The following is a 13,576-nucleotide window of genomic DNA, read 5'->3' as shown; positions in this document are numbered from 1 at the left end:
ACATTCGCTGACGCAATAAAACTGCGTCATTGTTAACCACCATGTGATTCATTCATTGATTATTTATTTTTTTTGTGGGTAATTTAGAAAATTGAGCACCGAGACAAAGGTGCTGTAATGAGTGCGCCGGTGCGTAAAGTGTCGTGCACGTCTCCCCCGGTGGAGATGGAGCGGGGGGTTATAGTCCCACCAGGTTTCTCTGGCAACCCTGTCTCCGGTTCCGTGTCCATGGCGATGGCGAGGCAGTTCACCTCTTTGTTGACTGAGAGGTGAAGGAGCTGATTCCTCGCGCACTAGGTCATAAACTCGGGCTACGAGACCGAAAGGGCTCCGCGCTCCGTGATCGTTTACAGTTGTGACGATAATGTGCGCATCGGTATGCGGATAAGGTGCGAGCGAGAAGCACAAAGGGACATTTCCACAGGATGCCAGTGACACGATCACTGTCATCATTTCAGCGTCATAGCCTAATGTTTACTTTTGATGTCATAACGTCATTCTTTATTCTCAATCGGTGACACTGGAGCCTACTGGTCTGCGACCTATTGGTTCTTCGCTTTGCTTAATTGTCTCCGTGTTTTTTGTTTTTTTTTGTCGATCACCAAGTCCATGCAAGTGAAGCATGTGATCTCACACCAACACGTCGTGCAGCGTGTGGGGCCTATACGGTATAGCGACTGCTTGGATCTCAAGCAGCAACATGCAGGAAACGGCTCAGCATCCAGGGGCTGCTTTTTTGTTTTCAGTCTAAGCTCAACGGGTGATGGGAGTACCGTGTGTGAGGGATGAATGGGTGCATGGTCGCGTTAAAGCCTGGGTGTGATTTTTAGGGGTAGAGCATGGCTGTGCGTGGGGCTCGCCTCTTACCCTTGGAAGCATCCTTGTCTTCTTTAGGCTTCGCCACTTTTCCGCTCATAGATCCCAGTTTGGATGTGTAATTCCCGATTGAGACAAGAATCGAAATCCTTTTAATTGCCGACTGTCCTCAATGAAATCCTTACCACAGGTTCCTGGTGCTGAGATAAGGGTTCTGCGAAGAGAGACATATTCATCAGAGATGTTTCTTTCATGACACAATAACGGCAGCGTTTTTGGCGTTAAAGCACCGAGACAATGGACCGTGTGTGTGTGTGTGTGTGTGTGTGTGTGTGTGTAAGGGGGGGGGGGCTGCTACTGGAGAAGCAAGGTGTTGATGGAGATGCCCACTGGATATCAGTGTTAACATCCAACTACTGTCCATCTCCAAACACTAGCGGCACGACAGAAGAGCCCATATGGTTTCAATGAACACAAAGAACAGCATCTCTGCACAGCCTCCCCGTGGTGTCTTTAACCTACCTTATCTCCTCCACGTTTCCTGCTACATCAATGCACATTGATGAAAGGAAATGCTCCCACTATGAATCCCATACAAAAATCACGACCTGCTGTACTGTGACAAAAGGAGAAGAGCAACAACAACAACAACAACAAAAAAAAAGCCAAAGAAATGAAGCGCAGGTTGTTGGTCTTCAATCAACGTTGGAAAGAAAGAAAACAAAAAAAAAATAGAGGTCAAAACACCGAACCGTCCTATGTGTGAGAGCAAACAGGACAGATATGTCACCCAGTGGAGCTTCAGCGACCAGCTTTTCTTGTCTGAGGCTCTGCTCCTCTAAACGCTCGGGAGGCAGAATCAACAGATACTCAACGTGAGCGCGCGCTCCCGCCGTCACAGCGCCAAATTCACACCGCGGACGTTCGCTTTCTTTCGACTTCAGCAGCACCGCTGGGGATGAGAACGAGCCCCCATTCGCGTGTGCAGACGGCGCGCGTGCGAGGCTGCGCGTGTCGGAGAATCAGCGCAGGAGGAGGTTGTGCCGCACGCTGCACACCATCTTTGCTGTTGCTCTCAATCAGTTGCCTTTCGCAGAGCTATGCGTCATCTCATTCGCATACAGCGTGCGCATTTCGCTCTTACTCGACGCGAGGGGTCTTCTTTGACTTTATGTAAGGTGCGCGAGGGGTCCTTTGTAAAGGAAAAAAACGCTCGCTGGATTTCAAAAGTATTAAAAACAATTTTGAGGCTTTTGTGGTTTGTTAGATGTATTAGACAAACGAACTATTTCAGTAAAGTAGTCTGTAATCTCCACAGGGCCTGCCTCTAACAATCATACTGTTCAGTAAGTTTTTTACGGTATTGGTTGCATATTATATGATATTATATATCAGTCTAACTAGATACAGATGTAACATGTGGAAATGACAGCTTGGTTCAGTTTGGGTTTCTGGAACTGCACGCTTAGAATGTGCTGGAAGTTTAAGTCTGATTATCTGAACAAAAGTGTCTTCATCCTAGAAACATAATATTGAGCCATTTGTCTCTAAAACTTATTACAAAATCTTAGAAAAAACTGTATGACAATGACATAATTAGCTTATTTTCAAAGTAAATCAACTTATTTCACGAGACCACAGCACAGAAGAATCTACTTGTGCTTGTTTCAAAAAAGTTTTTTGATAGGAAAGAAAGTCAGGGCTATGTATTCCATAACTTTAAGAGGAGGATCAGATCCTCCTGATGGTATATATATATATATATATATATATATATATATTTCATTTGAAGGCTTGTGGGGGTCCTTACCTTTTAAAACCTGTAAAGATGAAGTCTAAAAGTTGAACCTCATCCTTCACTTGGACTCACGTTAAACTGTCCAGTTCCAACTGGTGAGTGAGCGAAGCGTAAAGTCAAAAATGTTTTCAATCCTCGGAATCCACTTCTAGAGTTTATAATTATAATTCTGAGTCTAAATCTTCTCAGCTATCGATCAGGAGTCCCGGTGCAATCCCAGTGTGATTTCTGCAGGTTTTGTGTCACATCTCTTGACCCTGCAGGTCTGTTAGCACTCAGTGGCAGCGGAGGAAGAAGACCTGCAGGTTGAGGGTTGCAAGATCTATATAGATGCTATTTTTAGAGGAAACATGACGCCTTTCAAACTTTCTTGAGCAGGCTCAAATCTTCCTGAGATCACGCTGCGGCCTGTTTGGCCCGTTTCAACGAGTGCTGCAGCCTCAAACGCTCCAATCGTTGCTCTTTGAAAAAGTTCAGTCATATTTTTTTCTTTCTCTTTGACAAATTGAACTCAAATCAAGCTAATTGTAATGCCACCAGGCTTCCAGTATTTTTCATCTTTTTATATTGTTGCATTGGGACTGCTTCAGTCATACTGTAAGCAGTAGGCTTCATTATTAACACTGTGCACTGAGTGCATAAAATTGTCAATTTTAATTTTAAATTCAAGCACATACGGACTGGTTATTAGCCATTAAAAGTTCACAACATGGTATATAGTTTACAGTACTCTATATACATTGTATTTGTTAGGTATTATCTTTATTTCTTTTTATAGCCTGTAACAGATGCTGTCTTCAAACACAACTATTCCTGATAGATATTATTCTGGTCCTGCTGGTTATTGCCATAATTCCTCTACGGAGACAGCTGAGTCCTTGTCCATGTGCCTCTTTATTATTATTAAATCATAATTTAATGCATAAGAAAAAGCTCACCTACTGCTTTCAGTCCCCTCCGTTTAGAGCGCTCGACTCGTGGTTATTATTTATGATAGTGCTTAAATATTATTATCATACATGCATTAAATGAGCAATGACTCAAGGAACATTATCATTCACATAAAAAAAAGTCGTCTTTTCATCATTATGTGTAAGTTGTTGCTGACCTAAGTATACAATGTTATGCCATGTTATATTATGCAGTATGGTGTAATGATTTACCGGTATTGACAATAGCCGTGATATTTTAGGGAATTAAATATTGATACCATGTTAATAATACACATATGACACATCTTAAATCATTCTTATGTACAGCTATGGTTACAGACTCTCTCTCTCCTCCCTACACTTGTATTGTGAGTGTAATTCATTTGCTAAAAAGGAGACACAACACACAATAAACAAACTTTTAAATTGGACTGATGAAGTGTTGAGATTGAGACCGACACTGACTGAGTGGACTGACATCATCAGAAGGCTCCAGAAGGTGCTGGTGTCTTCTCCTCCCTCACCTAATGAGGAGGGCATGATTATGTACAGGGCATGTACACGTATGTTGGGAATGAGGTAGACCGAGCGAAGGTTAGAGGGAGTGTAAATGTCAGTGGGTTGTGTTCCCACTTTTTTTCCCCCCGGGCTCGTGACCCCCTTTGGCCTTTCCGGCAGGGCTCAGTACAGTGTTACATTCACCCCCAGCCTGTTTAAAGCAAAGCCCTGCAGCACACACACACACACACACACACACACACACACACACACACTCACTCCTGACTCACACTCTGTCACCTCTGATGTCACATCACAGGCCGTGTGCACCGATGCCACAGAATAACCCTGACTCACTTCTGTTTGTCTGCTGATTGCAGGATTTCTGCTAGAAGAGGCACCATCACCTCATGAGACGCGTATTAAAGCGCTCTTATGAGAGACTTCTTACTCTAAGGTGTTCATGCTCCCTACTTTGGGTTTTGTATTAATGTAACTTCCACAATGGTTTTAATATATTTGCCTAAACCTTTTTAAGCATGGAGATTTATATCGACTTATAAGTGTCCACCATACACTTCAGTTATGAGTGTATCACAACCTCTGGATTGGTAATGTGTGTCAGGCAGATATGTCTAGGTTCTAAAAAAAACCTGTTAAATTCAGACATGAATTCATATAAAACTTAATTACAACACAAATGCTCACCTGTGCCTACCGCACAGGCCTGTGATGTACTGTAGGTCAGTGCAGACTGTCCAGTGGAGGAAGTTTATAGTTTAGGTCATTTATAATGTTACAAACTATCTTTTGGTGAAAAGATGTGTTGTGTTCGGATTGGGTTTACTTCACACGCTGCGGTTTCCTCCAATATTTGTAAAGTATGTGAATCAAAGAGATTAGTTATTTATACTAGGGGGTGTCAGTCAAACCCTTACTTGTCTTCGATATGAGACAGGTTGTGATGACATGTTTCCCTAATGGCCACAGCAAACTATTCAGAAGGAGTGTTGTTGGCAGAGAGAATGAACAGAATAATATCAGAACGACTGAATGAATGAACATTTTGCAAACAGATTTTATAAATGGGGATGTTATTTGGTCCTCCCTCTGATGGCACCTTGCACTATATACATTTCTTTAATCAGATTCTATTTTCAGAGCTGAACGTTTGTATTCATCAAGGCAGTCGGTTTCAAAATCAATTTCAAATGGCATGGATAACAGCCACTCAGCCCGCTGCACACTGAGCTGACTTATAAATCAGCTGCATGGGTTGACAGACTAACACCGGACCAATAGCGGAGGAGCTGCTTGATTTGTAACTTAGCTGGACTGAAAATCACCCACAGTGATATTTGTGGAGGAGCCCGTATGGATGCTGGGAGGAATTAATCCTCAAAATCATTCTTTGGGACCGGCGGTGAGGTGTTGGAGGGTGATTAATGCGCCAATACTGTGCAGCAGGGTTACTCGTCTGCAACTGTTTGTTGGTGTTAGCCGGATTCAAGCTCTGAGTGTGGCTGATAAGGTAATCAGGCTGGGCCTGTTACAGGGCTGCTGGGGACTGTGCACACAAGCTGGAGGGCGAGGACTGTTTGTGGACTGCGTGTCTGTATTTTGTGTAACGTGATTTATCACAATCGATCTTCTGTCTCTCACTCAAAATGTTCCAAAAGTTACACGAACCACTACGACATGTGACAATCGCTCTTATCAGAGAGGTGCAGGTTTACTAGCTGTAGATTAACTAGTGAACATGGAAGCTATATACAGTATATCAAAAAAATAATTTCATTTACTTGGTCTTTGGAAGTTGTTATGAGGTTAATATTATGCAGCATTTTGCAGGAGAGGTCAGTGTTGAGCACTAAGTAAATGCAATATCTATCTATGTTGTCATCATAAAGGAATATATTGATTAACAGATGCACATGCAGCATGATTAAAGTAGATGATTGAAAAGGAAAATAAAGTCCATATAAGTGTTGGTGCATGTTAGTCTTTAGGTGTGATGGGCTCGCACATAAAAGTGATGGATTCCATCAAACACCACCAGCAGGACTATTGCACCGGCTCATTTATCTCGCGGCGTGAACGAGCTCCGGCACGTTGACCTCAGCTCCTCGGGTCAAAATGCGGTCAGCGAGTTATTCCAAAACTGAAGAGGTCAGGGTTGAAAGGGGCGACAGGACGTCATATTTCTGTCACGTCTCCTGATAAAACGCTACATAAATGACTCGGTCGCTCCTCCGATTGCATTTTTATACCTCTCATGTCACAGAGCCAGGCTATATTTCAGCTGCTGGACTGATGATCTACATGTATTTGGTGCAGCGTCCATTTTCCTCTGGTGATAATGTCCTCATCGGTCCACTAGCAGGTGAGTTATTAGCAGCTGATGCGTGCTTTATTAAAGAGTGCAAAGCTCTGTCTGTTTTTTTTTTTTGACATTCAGCAGAAAAAACTGTGAGCTCTGCGGACACGTTTCTGACTGGGAGGGATGCGAGCTCCACTTTTCATTAACGGTGGCTGAACATCCCCAAGCCGCCAGCGTCTGTCAGCTCGGCTGCATCACGGCTCACAGAACCAGGAGTAGAGGAGAGCGCTCATCTCTGAGGAACTCATAATAGTGTGTTTCTGGGTCACTATTGTCAGGTTTAAGCATGGCTATGTAGATACACTCATGTAAACCCAGGCGCTAGATCATTTTTTTTATTCTTCTTCATTTGTCCCACAGCTGAACGTGTGGTTACCTTACAGAAAACAAAAACATGCACCCCTATGATTTACACATTTGGCTAAACTTATGAACTAATAAGACCAACTATTTCTGGGTCACTGACACACTTACCTGGTTTAATACGTTTTAAAAAAGAATCACAGCAGGACTGAAGAACTGTATTTGAGTCCTGATTTTATTGATCACTCAAGTTACTTCACTTTATACTCGAGTAAAGGATTTATGGAAGTGTTCCACATCATACAGGAAGTGATCATAATCAATAAAGCAAAAAAAAATATGACATTTTGTATTCTAAAAAAATATATTTTTTTAATATAAACTTATTTATGTCCTTTCCTTTTTACATTTCCCAGACAGGATTCCATCTGAAAGGCTGTGACTGGTGTGAGTCTGTAAAGTCTTCTGCCAAATATCAAACTCAATTGTTAAGATGTTAAACATCAGGTTTTCAAATTACAGAATTGACTGTGCTAATTAACGGAGCGAGACTCTCAAATACCACATTAATGTCAGTGACTTTATCTGGAGTAGGCGGTGGTGGAGCAGAGCTTTGAGGCCCGCGGTGCTTCTTTTCACAGCTCACATCCTAGGAGCTCCCTGTGGGCGTTACTGAGCGCGCTGTAGTGAGAAACGCCCAGAGAAACACGTCTCTCTTTCATCATCGTAGTCATTATATGGCATTTGATTTTATCATAGCAATGTCATACAAAATGAAGAAGTCATAGTATTCTATGTCAACTAAAATGTGATAAAAAAAGTCAGAAAAATGTCATTGTATAAGGAATGTATGATATGTCATAGAAAGTGTCACAAAAAGTAGTAGTATAGTATGAAATATGTATTCAAAATAGTCTTCAAAATGTATAACTAGTCATTAAAAAGTAATATTGTACTATACTACTTAAAGTTTTTTAAAAAAGTCATAGTTATATATGTTATAAATGTGGGTCAAAGGTCAAATCTTTTAAAAAGTATATTATACTATATAATATAGTATATACTACATATTATGTCATAAATGCAAATAAAGTCGTAGCATAGAAAGCCATAAAAATGTCATAAAAAGTTGTATTATAATTTATCACAAAAAAGTAAAAATTCATAGAATAGTATGTCATAAAAAAGTCACAGTATACATATGTCATAAAAAAAAAATCATAGTTTAATGTGTTATAAAACAACGCCTTTAAAGAAGGTATGTTATATTGTCAATAAAATGTCATTTAAATGTAATAATCTACCATGTCAAACAAAGTGTCATTAAGATGTCGTAGTATAGTATGCTATATAAATGTCACAGTCTAGTATATGGTATCATCACAAAGAGTCACTCTGGGAGAAAGAGTTTCATTCCAAACACAGTAAACCTGACCGACACAGTCTTCCACCCGAAAGTAATATATGTAATATGATTTGAAGCTATATAAATAAAAAATGAGTTTTATATTCAGATGATTGATTGAGCCTTTAAATATTACAAGTTGAGTATAAATAAATAAAGAATACCTGTGTGGTTGTCGTTGTACAGATCCTCTCGCTGCCCTTGTTTGAACTCTGCAAACATTTCTGATTCACAACGACTGAAGAAGCTTTTTCTTTTTTTTTTTCCACAGCAAAACAAACCCCTCTTCAAATGACACCGTATCCCCGGTGAGAGACTGAGGGCTGAGGGTTGCCTGCATGGTAACAATCAATAGCACTGATACAAGCAGCAGAGTCCTCCTCAAGGCCCCGACTCGATCCCTACAGTGACTAATCTAATTGGAGCCGACACACACACTCCCCAGCTGTGCGCCGCTGCCAAAGAAAGAGAGAAGACAGAGATGTCAGGGTGATCTTCATAAATCAATAGTCAGTCACAGACAATTTGACTTCCTTCTATCCTTTCCATGCACCCAACACCGTCCATCTAAAGGCACCACCTCAGTGACAATAGCAAAAACAATAGAGCTGCTAATTCACTCCCCGTCTGTCTCCACTCTGCTGTTAAACCGGGTCGGAGAGACGATGTGCAAAGCGTTCTCCACAAGGCTCAGCAACAGACTTACATTTAGAATTATGACTCAACCGGGCCAGAGTGTATTACACAGAAATGTGTTGGACTACAGTTGGAATTACTTTATTCCGACACTCATCCTGGCTGGAATTGATGGAGAAGCTCTTGTATTGAGCAGACAGTGTTAAATTACTCAAGTGAATGAATTATTCAGCATGTGAACGATTCAATGAAATATAAATGCCTCCGGTCAATAGTTGCTAACACTCGAGAAGGCTTTGGACTCCCTCTGGGGGGGTTTCATTGCCAGTGATGGGTTGCATCTTATATATACAGACCAACTGAAGTTAAATCTTGAGTTGCCTTTCGCTGAGTCAGCGCTTCACATCATTCTTGACCACTACATCATCAGCTTGGGTATTGATTCACCACTGACCAAAAAAAAAAAAAAAAAAAATCAATGCAGTTTTCCTTTTACATTGCCTTAATGTGTTACTGTCATGGGAGTCACACTTTTGTTTAAGTGCATTCATTTTGTGCTTTAGTTTAGTTCAATAAGGAACAAATGTAAAATACATGCATCAATTATTGAAAAAGAATCTTGAACGAACTATGCCTTGCCTCACACAGTACTTTACGCACACACACAACGTTTGACGTTTGAGTTAAATCCATCTTGTATCTTTTCCTCAGCACTCTTGGCAGTGCGTTGGTACTGAGAGGGATCTCTGTGCTGCAGTGATGAAGAAAGGAGCACTTGATCGCGGCTCTGTTTCTGCCCTGCTGCGTTACGTTGAATGACTAAGGAGTGTGATCGCCATCTTGTGGTCAAAGGTTTGACGTGCATATTATCTGGGCGCAGGAAAGGGTTACAAAAGCATGACTTCGAATGTTGATTTATGTTTATGTCATTCCACAAAATGCAAGTTCAATGCAAACGCTCGTGATATTTCACACAGCTGTAAGAGAAGCAAAATGAAGAATAGATACATGTAATAAAACAAACACTGTTACAAACAAAACCAAAGTGTATATTATAAAGTGGGGATTTAAAGAAAGAAAAGGGGAAGTATCAAGAAGTATTGAATTCTGTGTTTTGAATCTGTTTATTTTCTCTATTTTAAATCACATTTATTATAATGCTTTGTAAAGCTTCAAATTGACTAAAGCTTGAGTTTTTTATGTAAATAGGCAATCCAGTTGTGATAACTAAATATAAATATTTCATGTGTTTGGTTTATGGCTATACCTTTGTTCAGATGTCGACTCATTCTGTGCTCTTTTCAGAAGGTGTTACCTGGTAGATACAGGTTTACTCGCTGGGGATGACAGGTCTGGTTAACTGGTTAGTGGTCTGTTCTGGTATCCTCCATGTTTGGTCATTTACATATAAACAAAAAAAAAACATCTATCAGCGCATGTGGATGTTGACACACTGGAGTTTTCGGACAGGATGTGCAAATAGAGCTCTGCACTTTGGAGTTATGGTCCAGTGTATGTTTGCGTCGGGATACCAGAGAATGGCACTAGTTTCTTTGTCCTACTTATGTTTTCTGCTTTTGGACTTTCAGCTGGGCTATGGAGGTATGTTATGTTTCGTCTGTATGACGCTCATAAATAATTCCTCTCTTACTTGAGGTTTGTTTTAGTTGTGCAGTCTTACCTTTAGAGCGTTGTGAGTACATGTGCCAGGTGGAGTATTGTCCTTATTATTTACTTTATTTATACAGAAGAGAATGTCTCGTCACGGTACACATGTACACATGTGTGTTGTGGTGGTGAGAGAGAAGAGGACAGTTGCTTAAACTCTGACTGTGTGTGTTCCTTCTGCCCGCTGTAGCTCCAGCCTCAGGCCCGGTGTTCCTGTCCGGTCAGTCGGCCGCCATCGTTCTGAGGAGACACAAACGCTACAACACCGGTGTGTTTGAGGAGCTGCTGGAAGGCAACTTGGAGAGAGAGTGTATAAAGGAAGTATGTGACCTGGAAGAGGCCAGGGAGATTTTTGAGAATGATGAAAAGACGGTGGGTATTTATTTATTCATTTAGTTTTTACATATTCTTGTTTTTACTGGCTGTACTCTTTACTGACTTGACTCTTTATTTTAGATGGAGTTCTGGGCGGGATATGTAGGTAAGAAGCTCTTTAATAACAGACTGTGAAAATGTCACAGTGGTGACTGTGAGACTGTTCTATGTTTCTTTTTCTACTTTCCTCCCTGAGTAAACATTGCTTTATAAAAGTACTACAATGAGGTAATGAGACGACTGTCTGCTGAGGTCTGTGTCTGGATTTCTTCAGATGGGAATCAATGTAAATCCAGCCCATGTCTGAACCAAGGGTCATGCAAAGACCACCTGGGCTACTACACCTGCACATGTCCGTCTGGCTTCACCGGCCAGACCTGTGAGATCGGTAAGTGAAAGCTCTGTGGCTCGATTTAAAAAAACGTGATCAAAAGAAATTAGATTTTTATGTTACGTGATCCAATGTTTCTAAGAATAAGAGATCTGAGTCTCAAAGGATAAACAGCCAGACACCATTCCTCCCCTTTCTTCTGTTTCTAAATTAAATCAATGGATTGCAGCGTCAGTCTGGTTTTAGATCCCAAAATTAGATTGTTTGTCTTTCTGGATATTCTAAAAACAGCAGTCAAAGTGCCTTCTCTGTGAGCAGTGAGTGCATTTACCTGAATCTAGCCTTTATTTGACAGTGATATAGGTGCACTTAAAGGATAGATTCACAATTCAAAGTCATAAAACAATAGTTATATTTAAATGTTCACATTGAAACAAGTTGTAATCATTCCTCCTGTCCATGCTGGCCATCAAGAGATCCCTTTCTAATGCACTCAATGTGATCGGGGACAAAATCTACAACCCTTGTTCTGAGCAAAAATGTGTTCAGTTTTCACACAATACATGTTTGAATTAACGATGTGTGGGTTTTTTTTTCCCCCCCCTCAGTCATAACAAAAAGGTGTGACGTGAACAATGGGGACTGCATGCACTTCTGTGAATCAATGAGAACCTTTGGAGCAAAATGCTCCTGTGCGAGAGGATACAAGCTGCTGCAGGACGGACTTAGCTGTGAACCAGAAGGTATTGATATATATATATATATATATATATATATATATATATATATATATATATATATATTCAGAATTGATTATCTCCTAAATATGACGATAACAACTCTTAAATTCCCACAATGTGACTCCTCCTTTCTCACATCACCAGATGAATTTCCGTGTGGCAGAACTGCCCTGACGGAGGTCAGTGCAGTATCCACGAGGTCTCTGTTCGGCCGCGGGAAGGCAAGCCTGCAGAACAGCACTTCACCGACCAGCATCAACACTACGGCGTCCCCTCACTCCGCTCCAGCCAGTACACCGGAGTCTTCTCCTGCTACGAACGACTCTTCTGTAGAAAGCCAATCTCGAAAGAAAGTGGCCCGGCGGGTTTACCGTGACGCTGAGGTCCCGACTGAGGAGCCGCCTCGGCCTTTTAAACGCATTGTAGGTGGTGAGGTGGTAATCGCTGGAGAGATCCCATGGCAGGTATTGTATGGAAGTACAAGTATTTTGATGCATGTAAGGCTTTGTTATAACCCAAGAGGGAGAAGAACAGAACTTTTTTTTTTCTACTCAGGTAGCCTTGATAGAGCGACCCAGCGGTCAGTTATTTTGTGGGGGCTCCATTCTCGGCGAGTGGTGGGTCGTCACTGCTGCTCATTGCCTGGTGGAGGCAGCAGACTCCTTCTTCATCAGAGTAGGTGAGATTCACTGCCACCAACACCGCTGTAGTGTCACCTCAGCTAAGGCCAGATGGAGCTCTGATGATGATGATCTGCAGATTAATTGATGATCAAAATGATAGTTATTGCAGCCCTAGTGTAAAGTTTAGTGTGTTGTATTTTACTACACTTCCAAAGAAAATGATCTACTTTTAGACACTTTTAGGGATTCTGTTATGTCTAACTTCTCTACCCCTGCAGGGGAGCATAACATCTACATCAACGAGGGCACGGAGCAGGATTATGAAGTGTTGGAGCAGCACATACACCCGCGCTACAATGGCAGTGTGAGCTTGTACAACCACGACATTGCCTTGCTCTACCTCACGAGCCCCATCGTCTTCTCCACGACAGTCCGACCCATCTGCATAGGGCCCAAGGCTTTCACCGAGGCCCTCGTGAGGGAGTCTTCCCCGGCCACGGTCAGCGGCTGGGGCCGAACGCGCTTCCTCGGATTCACAGCCGACACTTTGCAGAAAGTCAAGGTTCCCTTCACGGACCGGACCGAGTGTAAGCGGAGCAGCAGCGCCAGGATCACTTCAGTCATGTTTTGTGCGGGATACGATAATGAGGCCAAGGATGCCTGTCAGGGGGACAGTGGAGGTCCTCACACAAACAGGGTTCATGACACGTGGTTCCTCACAGGCATTGTGAGCTGGGGGGAAGAATGTGCAAAGCAAGGGAAATATGGCGTGTACACCCGGGTGTCCCTGTACTATCGCTGGATCAACCACGTTATGGGATTAACTAAACACAGGCTGGCATTTGATGTGGAGGACCCTGACCATGATATTTAAAGATGATAGAGTTTAAGAATAGAACGGGTTAACGAATGCTCACATCTTTTTTTTTTTCCTGCTTCACATGAAGGGGTTAGATATACACAACTAATAAATACATAATGTGTAATTTACATTTCCTGAATGACTATTAAATTGCATCAAACCAATTAACTACAGGAGCCGTCTACATCATAAAAAAAGATACTCATGAT

General features: G+C 41.8%; 2 protein-coding genes across 3 annotated transcripts in view; one reads left to right on the top strand and one right to left on the bottom strand.

Annotated features, from left to right (window-relative positions):
• fgf13a (fibroblast growth factor 13a) overlaps positions 1-1,727 on the bottom strand; it is a 68,621-nt gene extending 66,894 nt beyond the window's left edge. The window contains exons 1-2 of one of the 2 annotated variants that reach the window (XM_068708143.1): positions 1,339-1,727; positions 868-1,030 (exon numbers count right to left, since the gene is read on the bottom strand). In XM_068708143.1, the coding sequence (XP_068564244.1) occupies positions 868-916 (49 nt within the window). In that variant the 5' untranslated portion in view covers positions 917-1,030; positions 1,339-1,727. The remainder of the gene's footprint in view (positions 1-867; positions 1,031-1,338) is intronic. The other variant, XM_068708145.1, reaches the window with a different exon arrangement.
• Positions 1,728-10,228: 8,501 nt separating this feature from the next.
• Positions 10,229-13,491, top strand: f9a (coagulation factor IXa). The gene is made up of 8 exons (XM_068708142.1): positions 10,229-10,370; positions 10,627-10,808; positions 10,893-10,917; positions 11,086-11,199; positions 11,751-11,885; positions 12,027-12,346; positions 12,438-12,561; positions 12,784-13,491. The coding sequence occupies exons 1-8, from the start codon at positions 10,271-10,273 to the stop codon at positions 13,377-13,379; spliced, it is 1,596 nt and encodes a 531-aa protein (XP_068564243.1). The 5' UTR covers positions 10,229-10,270; the 3' UTR covers positions 13,380-13,491.
• Positions 13,492-13,576: the final 85 nt, after the last annotated feature.

This window comes from Cebidichthys violaceus, unplaced genomic scaffold, assembly GCF_023349555.1.
Source record: "Cebidichthys violaceus isolate CVI_PGR_0920_01 unplaced genomic scaffold, fCebVio1.0.p SCAF_134, whole genome shotgun sequence".
In the NCBI taxonomy this organism is placed as follows: domain Eukaryota; kingdom Metazoa; phylum Chordata; class Actinopteri; order Perciformes; family Stichaeidae; genus Cebidichthys; species Cebidichthys violaceus.
The sequence above is the reverse complement of the archived record's forward strand: the minus strand, read 5'-3'. Positions and strand labels throughout refer to the sequence as shown.

Coding starts and splice junctions, on each gene's coding strand:
- f9a (XM_068708142.1), top strand. CDS start 10,271: ATGGTCCAGTGTATGTTTGCGTCGGGATACCAGAGAATGGCACTAGTT. Junction 10,918..11,085: donor GTTCTGGGCGGGATATGTAG/GTAAGAAGCTCT, acceptor GGATTTCTTCAG/ATGGGAATCAATGTAAATCC. Junction 11,200..11,750: donor CGGCCAGACCTGTGAGATCG/GTAAGTGAAAGC, acceptor CCCCCCCCTCAG/TCATAACAAAAAGGTGTGAC.